The sequence below is a fragment of the Dipodomys ordii genome, unplaced genomic scaffold (genome assembly GCF_000151885.1).
Source record: "Dipodomys ordii isolate 6190 unplaced genomic scaffold, Dord_2.0 Scaffold11, whole genome shotgun sequence".
Taxonomy (NCBI): domain Eukaryota; kingdom Metazoa; phylum Chordata; class Mammalia; order Rodentia; family Heteromyidae; genus Dipodomys; species Dipodomys ordii.
Window position 1 is genome coordinate 15,591,932 of NW_012267227.1, and position 12,439 is coordinate 15,604,370.

Genomic DNA, 12,439 nt, shown 5'->3' on the forward strand with positions numbered 1-12,439 from the left:
GACCGGACCCAAAAAAAAAAAAAAAAAAAGAGTGCTCGGCATGTAGTGTAAGCTAATAAATATGGGGTGGATGGGAAGAAAGAACAAGACTAGACTCTTCTACCCTCTTATTAATTCAGTACAACAGTGCCAGAACACAGTTACACATATTCAGTTGCCAGGCAGATTTCCTGATAGGAGCCAAGGGTTGTGTTTAAGCTACCTAAAACCAGAGGAAGAAGGTGCGAGGAGAGGGCAAGGTGGACACAAGGGACTTCAGCTGGGATTACACAGGCTGATTCTGTGCCTTGGGAGTGCGTCCTGCTCCTCCCTCCCCCACCCCCACTCAGTGGTGGGGAATCTTTTTTTTTTTTTTTGCCAAGGGCCACTTGGATATTCATAACACCATACAAAATGACCAGTAGAGGCGGACTGTCCATGGGTAGCCAGTGAGAAGCCTCAGGTGTCTGACCTGTAGCAGGTCCTGTCACTGTCTCATGGGCCTTATATGGAGGTCAGATGTTCCCCATCCCTGAAACTAGCCGCACCTTTACTCTCAGGGACCTCACCTTTGCAAGGCCTACGCTTATGTTGGCCAGGTTCTGGGCCGGAGTCAAAATCTGTAGCTGAAGGGCTGGGAAGGTTGCTCAGTGGTAGAGCGCTTGCCTTGCTATGCATGAGGCCCCAGGTTCGATTCCTCAGCACAACATAAGCAGAAAAAGCCAGAAGTGGCCCTGTGGCTCAAGTGGTAGAGTGCTTAAGAGCTGAGGGACAGTGCATGGGCCCAGAGTTCAGGCCCCAAACTGATAACAACAACAACAAAAAATCTATAGCTGAAGAAAATGTGAACGGGCTGAGAATGTGGCTTAGTGGTAGAGTGTTTGCCTATAATGCATGAAGCCCTGGGTTCAATTCTTAAGTACCACATTCACAGAAAAAGCCAGAAGTGGTGCTTGGCTCAAGTGGTAGGATGCTAGCCTTGTGCAAAAGAGGCTTAGGGACAGTGCCCAGGCCTAGGGTTCAAGCAAAAAAAAAGAAAGAAAAAAAAGAAAATGTGAGGGGCTGGAAGTTTAGCCCAGCAGAAGGGTGCCCACCCAGCATGCGCAAGACCCTGGGTTTGGTCCTCAGCCCTGGAAAAAAAAGAAAGAAAGAAAATGTGAGCCAGGCATTGGTGGTTCACGTTTAGCTACTCAGGAGGCTGAGATCCGAGGATCGTGGTTCAAAGCCAGCCTGGGCAGGAAAGTCCATGAGACTCTTATCGCCAATAAACCACTCAGAGAACCGGAAGCGGTGTTGTGGCTCTAATGGTAGAGTGCTCGCCTTGAGCTGGAGTCCAAGAGCAGCACCCAGGCCCAGAGTTCAAGCCCCACGACTGACACAACCAACCAACCAAAGAAAATGTGAACTAACCAGACTGTGCCTACTCCTCCCTCTGCACCCAGGGGCATCCGGCACAACCTTTCCTGGGATGTCCAGGCGCTGGGCTTTCTGTCTGGATCACCACCCCCACCCCCTGCCCTCCTGCACTGCCTGAGCTCGGGCGTGCCTCTGCCCAGGGCCTTCCAGCCCTCGGCCCACGTCAGCCCTCGCCAACGGCGAGCCATCTCTGTGGAGGCCATCTGTGAGAACCATTCAGGTCCAGTTCCACCCTACAGCATTTCCAACTTCTCCATCCACTTGCTCTGCCAGTATACCAGGCCTATGACCCCACAGCCACCTCCAAGCACCGCTGCCGTCTGCCAGACAGCTGTGTGGTATGCAGTCTCGTGGGCACCAGGTGCTCAAAGCTGGCTACAGGCTTGCCACGACCAGTTTCCTGATCAGTTTCTGGATGCAATCTGTAGCAACCTCTCCTTTTCGACCCTGTCTGGTCCTAACCGCCGCCTGGTAAAGCGGCTCTGTGCTGGCCTGCTCCCACCCCCCACCAGCTGTCCTGATGGCCTGGTCCCTGTACCCCTCACCCCAGAGGTTTTCTGGGGCTGCTTCTTGGAGAATGAGACTCTGTGGGCTGAGCGGCTATGTGTAGAGGCGAGTCTGCAGGCTGTGCCCCCAAGCAACCAGGCCTGGGTACAGCATGTATGCCAGGGTCCCACCGTAGATGCCACTGCCTTCCCACCCTGCCACATTGGACCCTGCGGGGAGCGCTGCCCAGATGGGGGTGGCTTCTTACTGATGGTCTGTGCCAATGACACCATGTATGAAGCCCTGGTGCCTTTCTGGCCTTGGCTAGCAGGCCAGTGCAGGATAAGTCGTGGGGGGAATGACACCTGCTTTCTAGAAGGGCTGCTGAGTCCCCTTCTGCCTTCTCTGCCACCTCTGGGACCATCCCCACTCTGTCTGGCCCCCGGCCCCTTCCTGCTTGGCATGCTGTCCCAGTTACCACGCTGCCAGTCCTCTGTGCCCACCCTTGCCCACCCCACACGCCTACACTATCTCTTGCGCCTGTTGACTTTCCTTCTGGGTCCAGGGACTGGAGGGGCTGAGGCCCAAGGGATGCTGGGTCAGGCCCTGCTGCTCTCCAGTCTCCCAGACAACTGCTCCTTCTGGGATGCCTTCCGCCCAGAGGGTCGGCGCAGTGTGTTACGGACAGTTGGGGAGTACCTGGAACAGGAACAGCCAACCCCACCAGGCTTCGAACCCATGAGCCTCGGCTCTGGTATGAGCAAGATGGAGCTGCTATCCTGTTTCAGCGTAAGTGATCTGCCTGGGTAGAAACTCAGACGAGGGAAGGGGAATGTCTTCCAATACTGGGCAGTAGTTTTTTGTTTTGTTTTTTTAACATACAGATCTAGAGTCCAACAGGTTGGGTTCACATTTTATTTTATTTTATTTTTGGGGGGGGTCTGGTCATGGGGCCTGAACTCTGGGCCTGGGTGCTGTCCCTCAGTTCTTCAGCTCAAGGCTAGCGCTCTACCACTTGAGCCACAGTGCCACTTCCAGCTTTTTTTTATTTTCTGCTGAGGAATTGAACCCAGGGCCTCATGCATGCAACCTGGGTTCACATTTTAGTTCTGTGATCAACCTTTAGCCTTTGAGAAACATTTTTTCTCATCTGTAAACTCAGGGTAATAATGGTACCAAACTTTCAGAGTGATTGTAAAGATGATATGAGATAATGTATGCCGTGGGCTTAGGCCAGAACCTAAATGCGCAATAAATACTACCTCAGTGACTCTCCCACTTTCTGCCTTTTTTATTTCTGAAAGAAAAGGGATCCAGTTAGGGGGTTTAAATTCTCTCCCTAGCAAGTAAAAATTAGGTACTGTAAGAATACAGGAAAATAAGGCAGGAATGAGGAAGATTCAGGGAAACTACAAATCAAACTTTGGTTAGATTCAGCTATACTGTATTTTTTTTTTTGGTCGGTTTGGGGCCTGAACTCTGGGCCTGGGTGCTGTCCCTTAGCTCTTCAGCTCAAGGTGAGCGCTCTACCACTTGAGCCACAGCGCCACTTCCAGCTTTTCTGTTTATGTGGTGCTGAGGAATCGAACCTGGGGCCTCATGCATTCAAAGCAAGCACTCTACCACTAAGCCATCTTCCCAGCCCTATTCTGTAAATTATTGCCATCGCAGGAAAATAATTCCATTTTTTGGTCATCCTGGGGCTTGAACTCAGGGCCTGGGCACTGTCTCTGTACTTCTTTGGCTGAAGGCTAGCATTCTACCACTTGAGCCACAGGATCACTTCTGGCTTTTTCTATTTATGTGGTACTGAGGAATTGAACCCACAGCTTCATGCTTGCTAGACAAGCACTCTACCACTAAACCACATCCCCAGCACATTTTTTTTTTCTGGGCTTTTGTTTCTTCCTTGCAAACTGAAGGAGCTTAAAATACATTGATTTCCATAATTCATGCACTAAGAGTCTGATGTTCAAGGCACTTTGCTAGGTTCTTCCTTACTCCATTTTAGGCCCCTTTTTTTCATAGTAATTTGGCCCAGATCTACAAGTATTTGTTGAGCTGTCTATAGACCTAGCATGGGAAAGGATATAATAGAAGTCAGAGACATGGTCTCAGACCAAAAGAGGCTTACTATCTGAAGATACTCATATGAGCTTTAGACGAAGGACAGGCAGCCCCTCAAGTTGAATTGAAAGTCCTGGGAAATTGTAGGACTGGGCTAGGAAGGTGGCTCAGTGGTAGAGCGCTTGCCTTGCATGCACGAGGCCCTGGTTCGATTCCTTAGCACCACATAAGCAAAAAAAAAAAAAAAAAGAAAAAAAGCTGAAGTGGCGCTGTGGCTCATGTGGTAGAACGCTAGCCTTGAGCTGAAGAGCTGAGGGACAGTGCCTAGGCCCAGAGTTTAGGCTCCACAACCAGACCCCCCGCCAAAAAAAATTGTAGGACTGAGAAGACAGCTCTCTTGGCATCTTGTCTTTCTCCCCTGCCAGCCTGTGCTGTGGGATCTGCTCCAGAGAGAGAAGAGTGTTTGGGCTCTGAAGATTCTAGTGCAGGTAATGGGTGGAAGGGAACATGGGTGGGCTGAGTGATAGCCACGGCCCGAGAGCCCTGTATGATAGTCAGATCATGCTCACCATGACCTCTTATTCTTAGGCATACCTGCACATGCCCCCAGAAAACCTCCAGCAGCTGGTGCTCTCTGCAGAGACGGAAGCTGCACAGGGCTTCCTGACACTCATGCATCGTTCCTGGGCTCAGTTGCATGTGAGCATGAAGGGAGAAGGGAGCAAGAGTGGAGGGGCATCTAGAGGTCGAAGGCACCTGGTACCTGTTGTTTAGAGGGCTTGCCTTAGTGAGAGAAAGAACTCCAAAGAGGAGATGGCCAGGACACCATGCATCTCCAGAAGCAGCATCCATTTCTGTACCTCTCAGGTACCACCATCTGAGGAAGAGGCCATGGGTCGCCTGACAGCCCTTTTGCTACAGCGGTACCCACGCCTCACATCCCAGCTCTTCATCGACTTGTCGCCACTCATTCCCTTCTTGGCTGTCTCTGACCTGATGCGCTTCCCACCATCGCTGCTGGCCAATGATACTGTGTAAGCTCCTGTCTGGAGTAGGCTAATCCCAGCAAGAGTCTCCTTCCTGGCCATGACAGGAAGATACCAGTTTGGAACAAGATGAAGGGGTTATGACCTGTTGCTCTCCCCAGCCTAGCTGCCATCCGGGATCACAGCTCAGGAATGAGACCCGAACAGAAGGAAGCGTTGGCAAAGCGACTGTTAGCCCCTGAGCTGTTTGGGGAAGTGCCTGCCTGGCCCCAGGAGCTGCTGTGGGCTGCGCTGCCCCTGCTTCCTCACCTCCCTCTAGAGAACTTCCTGCAGCTTAGCCCTCACCAGGTACTCGAGTTATCGTCACTTGCCTGGTCCATTCTCTTATTAAGTGGGATGGGAGTGGGTGACACATCTCCTCGTGGGCTCCTGTCCCACGGTGATCCCAACACAAGTTGACTCTCCCCATTTCAGATCCAGGCCCTGGAGGATAGCTGGCCAGCAGCAGGTCTTGGGCCAGGTCATGCCCGACATGTGCTCCGCAGCCTGGTGAACCAGAGTGTTGGGGATGGTGAAGAGCAAGTACGCAAGTGAGTGGTTGTGGGTTCTATGACAATGGCCAGTCAAAGATGCAGAAGAGAGGCCCTATTGTATAACTAATATAAGCAGAGAGAGAGAAAGCATGAGCACAGGCCAAGTAGGGTAATATAGAGGTCCAGGAGAGAGGCTTACATATGGTAGTTACATTTTCTAGTTTAGGGATCAGAGAATGCCCACAGTCCCTGCGTGACTATAAACCTCAAGGATCACATGAAGGCCAGCTTCATTTCCTCCTTAGGCTTGGATCTCTCGCCTGTTTCCTGACCCCCGAGGAACTGCAGAGCATGGTGCCCTTGAGTGATCCAATGGGACCTGTAGAACAGGGACTGCTAGAATGTGCGGCCAACGGGACCCTCAGCCCAGAAGGCAGGGTGAGCGCCTTGGCACAGGCCTACAAGACTCTGGAACTATGTGGAGACTTGTCTAATTATACCTACCAATTTAGCACCTCTGAGACCAGGGTTCTTCCTAGCCTTTCCCTATGGACATCCCAAACACCATTTGTGATCTTAAACCTAATCCACTCTGGTCCTACCCGTGGTTCTGAGTCTTAGCCCAGGCCCTTGGTTTGGAGTGGAAATCCAAGCTTCCCCAGTCCCCAAAACTTCTTTGGTTACAGGTGGCGTATGAACTTCTAGGGGTGTTGCGTTCGTCTGGAGGAGCTGTGCTAAGCCCCCGGGAGCTGCAGGTCTGGGCCCCTCTTTTCCCTCAGCTAGGCCTCCGCTTCCTGCAGGAACTGTCAGAGCCCCAGCTTAGAGCCATGCTTCCTGCCCTACGTGGAACCAATGTCACACCTGCCCAGGTGGGCCTGGCTTACTCCCTGGAACCTCAGTGGAGAGAATCACATGTAGGGATACCATCAGCCCCTCTTTTCTTTGCGTGAGCGCTCGAGGTGAAGCCTGTCCCACTGAGGTCTCCTTCATTTCCCTCCCTCAGCCCACGAAGGACCCTCGTTCAGGCTGGTCAGTGGGGTTGGTTGAGAGGGAGCTGCAGGTTTTGGAGGGCAGGCCCTGGGGCCTGTTTGAGGCTTGGCTGCTAGGGCCTGAGAGCTGTTGTTTCCTGTCCAATCCCATCATAGGCTGCTCTGCTGCTTGGGCGGCTCCTCCCTAGGCATGAGGTAAGTAGCAGCAACTTCTCCACACGCCCCTGAAGGCCTGTGTTCCCTTTTACCCTGACTCTTGGGTCTGCCCTACTTCCTCTCAGCCACCCCACCCCACCCCCCAAAAAAAATTACCCATGGATCCACTGGATTGGATTATTATTGTCTAGCTCCTGTTTTCAGACCGCTTGTCTTTCTTACTCTTCAGCTGTCCCTGGAGGAACTCTGCTCCTTGCACCCTCTGCTGCCAGGCCTCAGCCCCCAGACACTCCAGGCCATCCCTAGACGAGTTCTAGTTGGGGCCTGTTCCTGCCTGGTCCCTGAGCTGTCACGTCTCTCAGCCTGCCAGACCGCGGCACTACTGCAGACCTTTCGGGTATGAGAATAGCAGGGAAGATGCAACCATTGGGGATATAGGCACTGTGGCCAGGGGAGGTTCCCTTCTAAGTCCCTATTCCCTTACACATACCCAAACACACACACACACACACACACACACACACACACACACACACACACACACACAGCCAATTCTTGTGCAGGTGAAGACTGGTGTTAAAAATACGGGTACAACAGGTGCTGGTGCAGCTGTGTGCATTCCTGGTCAGGTATGCGTGGGATTCCATTTTAGGCAGCTTCATCTGGCTGGTGCTGCCAAGCATATACTCCCCCCCCCCCGCCCCTGCAATGGCCTGGCCCTGAAAGTTCAGGTCAGCTCTGCTCTCCCCAAGATAAGTAGTTCTCCCCAGTTCTAGATGCATGCCCCACACTTCCTACAATGTCAAACCGGAAAGGCCTAAGAAATGGTCCAGACCAGCCATCCCACTTTCAAGTGGGAAGACCAATGCCTCAGAGATCTTAGGGAACTTCAGTCCATCAGGTGCTTAACTAGTAGAGTAGCCAGTGCCACCCCACCCGTATCCTAGTTTTGATCCCTTCCCACCCCATGGCTCCCCTTCTCTGAGGGCTGAGAGCAGACCCTCTCTCCTATCACTACACTGCTATACCCATCACTGCCAGCAGCCCATTCCCACTACTTGGCCAGACTGCCTGCTCCCCCTGCTCCCATTAAAGCTGCTACAACTGGATACTGCGGCTTTGCTGGCAAATCGAAGGCGCTATCGAGGGCTGCCTTGGTCTGAGCAGCAGGTAATTCTCTTGTTTTTTTTTTAATTCCAGAATTCTTTCTCTCTTTCACTTCCCTGAGCTGCCCCTTGCCTAATTGTTACCTTATTACTAGGATCCCTTACACTTCATTCCCTACCCTTCCCCCCTCAGATAGGCATCATTTGGGATTTTCCAAGTCCAAGGCACTTTAGGTCCTTGGGACAATATCTCTGTAGGAAGCAGCCCTTTTTTCTCTTATAGGCACAGTTCCTCTGGAAGAAGATGCAGTTACCCACCAACCTGACGCTCAGAAATCTGCAGTGAGTAACTTAACATTGAACAGTTAGTCTAATTTAATGGACATCTGTTTATTTATTTAGCAGTTCTGGAGATCAAACCCAGGGCCTTACAAAATATAGGCAAGTGTTCTATCACTGACCGGTTACCACCCCAACCGTCAACTAGCATATTTTGGTGATTATCATATACCAGGCACCATATGATACACAATAGGAGATACAGGAATGATGTCTAGTTCCAGCCTTGTCAACATTTTCCTGGCTCACCTTCTTCTTACCCTCTTGACCCACCACAGTGCCACATCTATCTTGATTTGAGTCCTATAATCTGAAAGTCATATAATCTCTCTTAATTTGTTTCTCTTCTGTGGAATAAGAGTTAAAACAGTACTTACCTCAAAGGTGGTTACAGTGAGGGTTAAATAAGATAAGGCATATGAGGTATTTAACCCAGTGCCTAGCCCAGTGTGAACTCTCAATAAACAGTTGCTCTTTTTAATTAATTCAAGGTGACTTTAGAGCTACTGGAGGAGTAACTACCACCTTGCCTGCACCCACAGTAAAAGAATCAGGAGTTTAGGGCTGGGAAGGTAACCTCAGTGGTAGAATGCTTGCCTGGCATGCATGAGGTCCTGGGTTCAATTCCTCAGAAAAAAGCCAGAAGAGCTGGGTGCCGGTGGCTCATGCCTATAATCCTAGCTACTTAGGAGGCTGAGATCTGAGGATCACAGTTCAAAGCCAGCCTGGGCAGGAAAGTCCCTGAGACTCTTTTTTTTTTGCCAGTCGTGGGGCCCGAACTCTGGGCCTGGGCACTGTCCCTCAGCTCTTCAGCTCAAGGCTAGTGCTCTACCACTTGAGCCACAGCGCCACTTCCAGCTTTTTTTTCTGCTTATGTGGTGCTGAGGGATCGAACCCAGGGCCTCATGCATGCAAGGCAAGCACTTTACCACTGAGCCACCTTCCCAGCCCCATCCCTGAGACTCTTACCTCCAATAAACCACCAGAAAACCAGAAGTGGTGCTGTAGCTCAAGTGGTAGAGCACTCGCCTTGAGCTGAAGAGCTGAGGGACAGCGCTGAAGCCCAGAGTTCAAGCCCCATGACCGACCAAAAAAAAAAAAAGCCAGAAGTGGCACTGTGGTTCAAGTGGTAGAGCGCTATCCTTGAGCAGAAGAGTTGAGGGACAGCACCCAGGCCCAGAGTTCAGATCCCAGGACCAAAAAAAAAAAAAAAAAAGAATCAGGAGTTTCAAAATCTGAGGATACAGCTCTAGTCTTAGTTTACCTGTAGCAGAATATCACCTGACCTCTGTGAACCTTTAGTTCCTCTTTGATAAACAATGAGACTATCTATGTACAAACATTTCTCAACTGTTATGACCATAAATGAACATCTTGTCCTTGTGTTGAGAACATGGGTAATGATATCAAGGAGCACTCAAGCTGTGGCATGTGTTAAAAAGAGCATCTACCCACTCACACCCACAGGGCTCTGGGAAACCTGGCAGGAGGCATGTCCTGTGAATTTCTGCAGCAGATCAACTCAATGGCAGACTTCCTTGATGTGATACACATGCTATATCGACTGCCCACTGGGGTCCGAGGGAGCTTGGTAAGAGGGACGCATGGGTGTTAGTAGTGGCAAGAAGGCTATAAATCCAGTCCCCATCTTGACCCTGCTTCTCCACCCCTGTACCACAGAGGGCCTGTATCTGGGCAGAACTACAGCGAAGGATGACAATGCCTGAGCCAGAGTTGACCAACCTGGGGCCGGAACTGAGTGAACTCGACACTAAGCTGCTCCTGGATTTACCGTAAGTACATAGCTAGAGATTCTGGGTCCTCCAAAAACTCAGCTTGGAATAGAAGAACGGTCTTTAGGCAGAGCAGTTTTGTCTCTGGAGGTTTCCTGACATTCATAGCCTAAAGCGGAGGATTCTATTCAGGAGCTCCCAGGGCACGGGACAGCTGAGGGTTTCAACAATGTTGCGGCTGTCAAATAATCCTAAGGTAACCTAGACCACATTAATAGCAATAGAGTTTGTAAAATGAGAGAGGCAGTGGTCACTTCTGCTGTAGAGGTTTAGGATACTATGTTTTCAGTTGTTCAGAGGAATGGATTAAGAGAAAATAAAAGAAAACTGTGATAAATGACTTCATATCTCTGAGGAGTTATCAAGAAGAAAGTATATGGGGATTTTTTTTAATGGTTCCATGGGGGCCAAGACTATAATTAATGAGTTAAAAATAAGATTTTTTGAGCTAGGCTCTGGTAGCTCATGCCTGTAATCCTAGCTACTTAGGAAGCTGAGATCTGATGATCACAGTTCAAAGCCAGTCTGGGCAGGAAAGTCTATGAGACTCTTATCTCCAATTAAGCTCCAGAAAAACAGAAGTGAAGCTGTGGCTTAACATAGTAGAGCACTAGCCTTGAGCAAAAAAGCTCAGGGATAGTGCCCAGGCCCTGAGTTCAAGCCCCAGGACTGGCAAAAGAGAGAGAGAGAGAGAAAAAAAAAAAGGAAACCTGAAGCAGTGAGCACCTGATCATTGGCCTTATCCCAGGTTAAACTGGATGGCCCCCATGGAAAAAAAGTTATCGAACAGATTCACATATAAACTGGAGAGAAACAAGATAAACCCTATTTCCTCCATCTCAGAGATTCTAGTTTATGAGTATTTCCCTCTGTGTGCTTCTTTTTCTCATTTTACCTCCCTGCAGCTCCTTACTAGCTGAACGGCAGGTCAGAGAAGGGAAAGGTTTAGGGTTGCAGTATAACTGGAGATGTGAGGATGGTAAAAGCATTCATTCTTACAATTTTATAGGCCTTTCCACAGGTTTTGGTTCTTGTACAACTTGGCCCAGTCCCAGGAATTTGCAATTCTATATAGACTATAGGATGTCATTTCTGATTTCTGGGGGTTTTTTTTGTTTTGTTTTGTTTTGTTGGTCGTGGTCCTTGAACTCTGGGCCTGGGCACTGTCCCTCAGCTCTTCAGCTCAAGGCTAGTGCTCTATCACTTGAGCTACAGAGCCACTTCCGGTTTTCTGGTGGTTTATTGGAGATAAAAGTTTCACAGACTTTCCTGCCCGGGCTGGCTTTGAACCGTGATCCTCAGATCTCAGCCTCCTGAGTAGCTAGGATTACCAGCATGAGCCACCAACGCCTGGCTTTGATTTCTGTTTTTTTTAATCCACTTAAATATGTTAGTTCTCTGAGATAATGTAGAACCAAGGGCCTGGATGAGGTGAAAGATCTTGGGCCAGCAATCAGAAAATCTGTGTTCCTCATTTGTGAAGGATAGGGAGCTGGGAATGTGGCTCAGTGGTAGAGTGCTTGCCTAGCATGTATGAAGTCCTGGGGTTCTATTCCTCAGTACTACATAAACAGAAAAAGCCAGAAGTGGTGTTCTGGCTCACGTGGTAGAGTGCAGACCTTAAGCAAAAGAAGTTCAGGGACAGTGCCCAGGTCCTGAGTTCAAGTCCCAGGACTGGCAAAAAAAAAAAGAGGGAAAGGAAATAAATTAATGGTGATGAATGTCTGGGGCTCTTGAGTCCATCAGGAGCACTAGAATATGTCATTCTTTGTGTTCTCTTCCTCCTAGCAAATGATGGCAATTGCCTGAGAGCTGTTTAATATCAGTTTCTGTTCAGGTCACAGTGTTTCATTTAGTTTCATTTGGTGTTACATCTTGTCTGAGGGATGTGGGTTCTACGCTTCCTTCTCAATTTGGCTCAGTTGTAACTGAGTAACCCTATTGTCAAATTGTAATATAGGATCCAGCTGATGGACAGATTGTCCAATGAATCCATTATGTTGGTGGTAGAGTTGGTACAAGGAGCTCCAGAGCAGCTGCTGGCGCTGACTCCACCCCATCAGACGGCCCTGGCAGAAAAAGCATTACTAAATCTGGTAAGAGTCCACCCTGCTGCCCAGTGGCAATGCTTGTCTGTCAAACCGTGCTCTCTGACTTCTAGCAGCCCAGCTCTCAAGTTCTTGCTGTCAAATAGATTGCTATCTACAAGACCTTGTCTATGGCCATACTACCCTGAACACACCGGATTTCATCTACAAGACCCTAGCCCCTAGGTCTACCTCAGGATTCTATTCCTAGATAACTCCCTTCATGGTTCTTTGTTCTGTTTTATTTTATTTTACTTTATTTTGGCATTACTGGGGTTTGAACTCAGAGCCCTGTGCTTGCTAGGCAGGCATTCTTATCATTTGAGCCAGGCCCCCAAGCCCTTTGTGATTGAGTAGCTTTTCAGGTAGGATCTGGCTTTTTGCCCAGGCTGGCCTAGATTATAATCATCCTATTTAGGCTTCCCATGTATCTGGGATCAGACAACACACACACACACACACACACACACACACACACACACACACACAATCCAGCTTTTTT

At 49.6% G+C, this 12,439-nt stretch overlaps 1 protein-coding gene across 1 annotated transcript in view; it reads left to right on the forward strand.

The window, feature by feature from the left end:
• Positions 1–12,439, forward strand: part of Strc (stereocilin) — a 27,607-nt gene that overhangs the window by 8,270 nt on the left and 6,898 nt on the right. The window contains exons 4-19 of the mRNA XM_013009980.1: positions 1,422–2,670; positions 4,374–4,436; positions 4,537–4,647; positions 4,816–4,982; positions 5,096–5,282; positions 5,409–5,524; positions 5,773–5,905; positions 6,154–6,336; positions 6,613–6,651; positions 6,842–7,009; positions 7,176–7,241; positions 7,657–7,782; positions 8,002–8,060; positions 9,525–9,648; positions 9,738–9,850; positions 11,811–11,946. Coding sequence (XP_012865434.1) covers positions 1,422–2,670; positions 4,374–4,436; positions 4,537–4,647; positions 4,816–4,982; positions 5,096–5,282; positions 5,409–5,524; positions 5,773–5,905; positions 6,154–6,336; positions 6,613–6,651; positions 6,842–7,009; positions 7,176–7,241; positions 7,657–7,782; positions 8,002–8,060; positions 9,525–9,648; positions 9,738–9,850; positions 11,811–11,946 — 3,040 coding nt within the window. The remainder of the gene's footprint in view (positions 1–1,421; positions 2,671–4,373; positions 4,437–4,536; positions 4,648–4,815; positions 4,983–5,095; positions 5,283–5,408; positions 5,525–5,772; positions 5,906–6,153; positions 6,337–6,612; positions 6,652–6,841; positions 7,010–7,175; positions 7,242–7,656; positions 7,783–8,001; positions 8,061–9,524; positions 9,649–9,737; positions 9,851–11,810; positions 11,947–12,439) is intronic.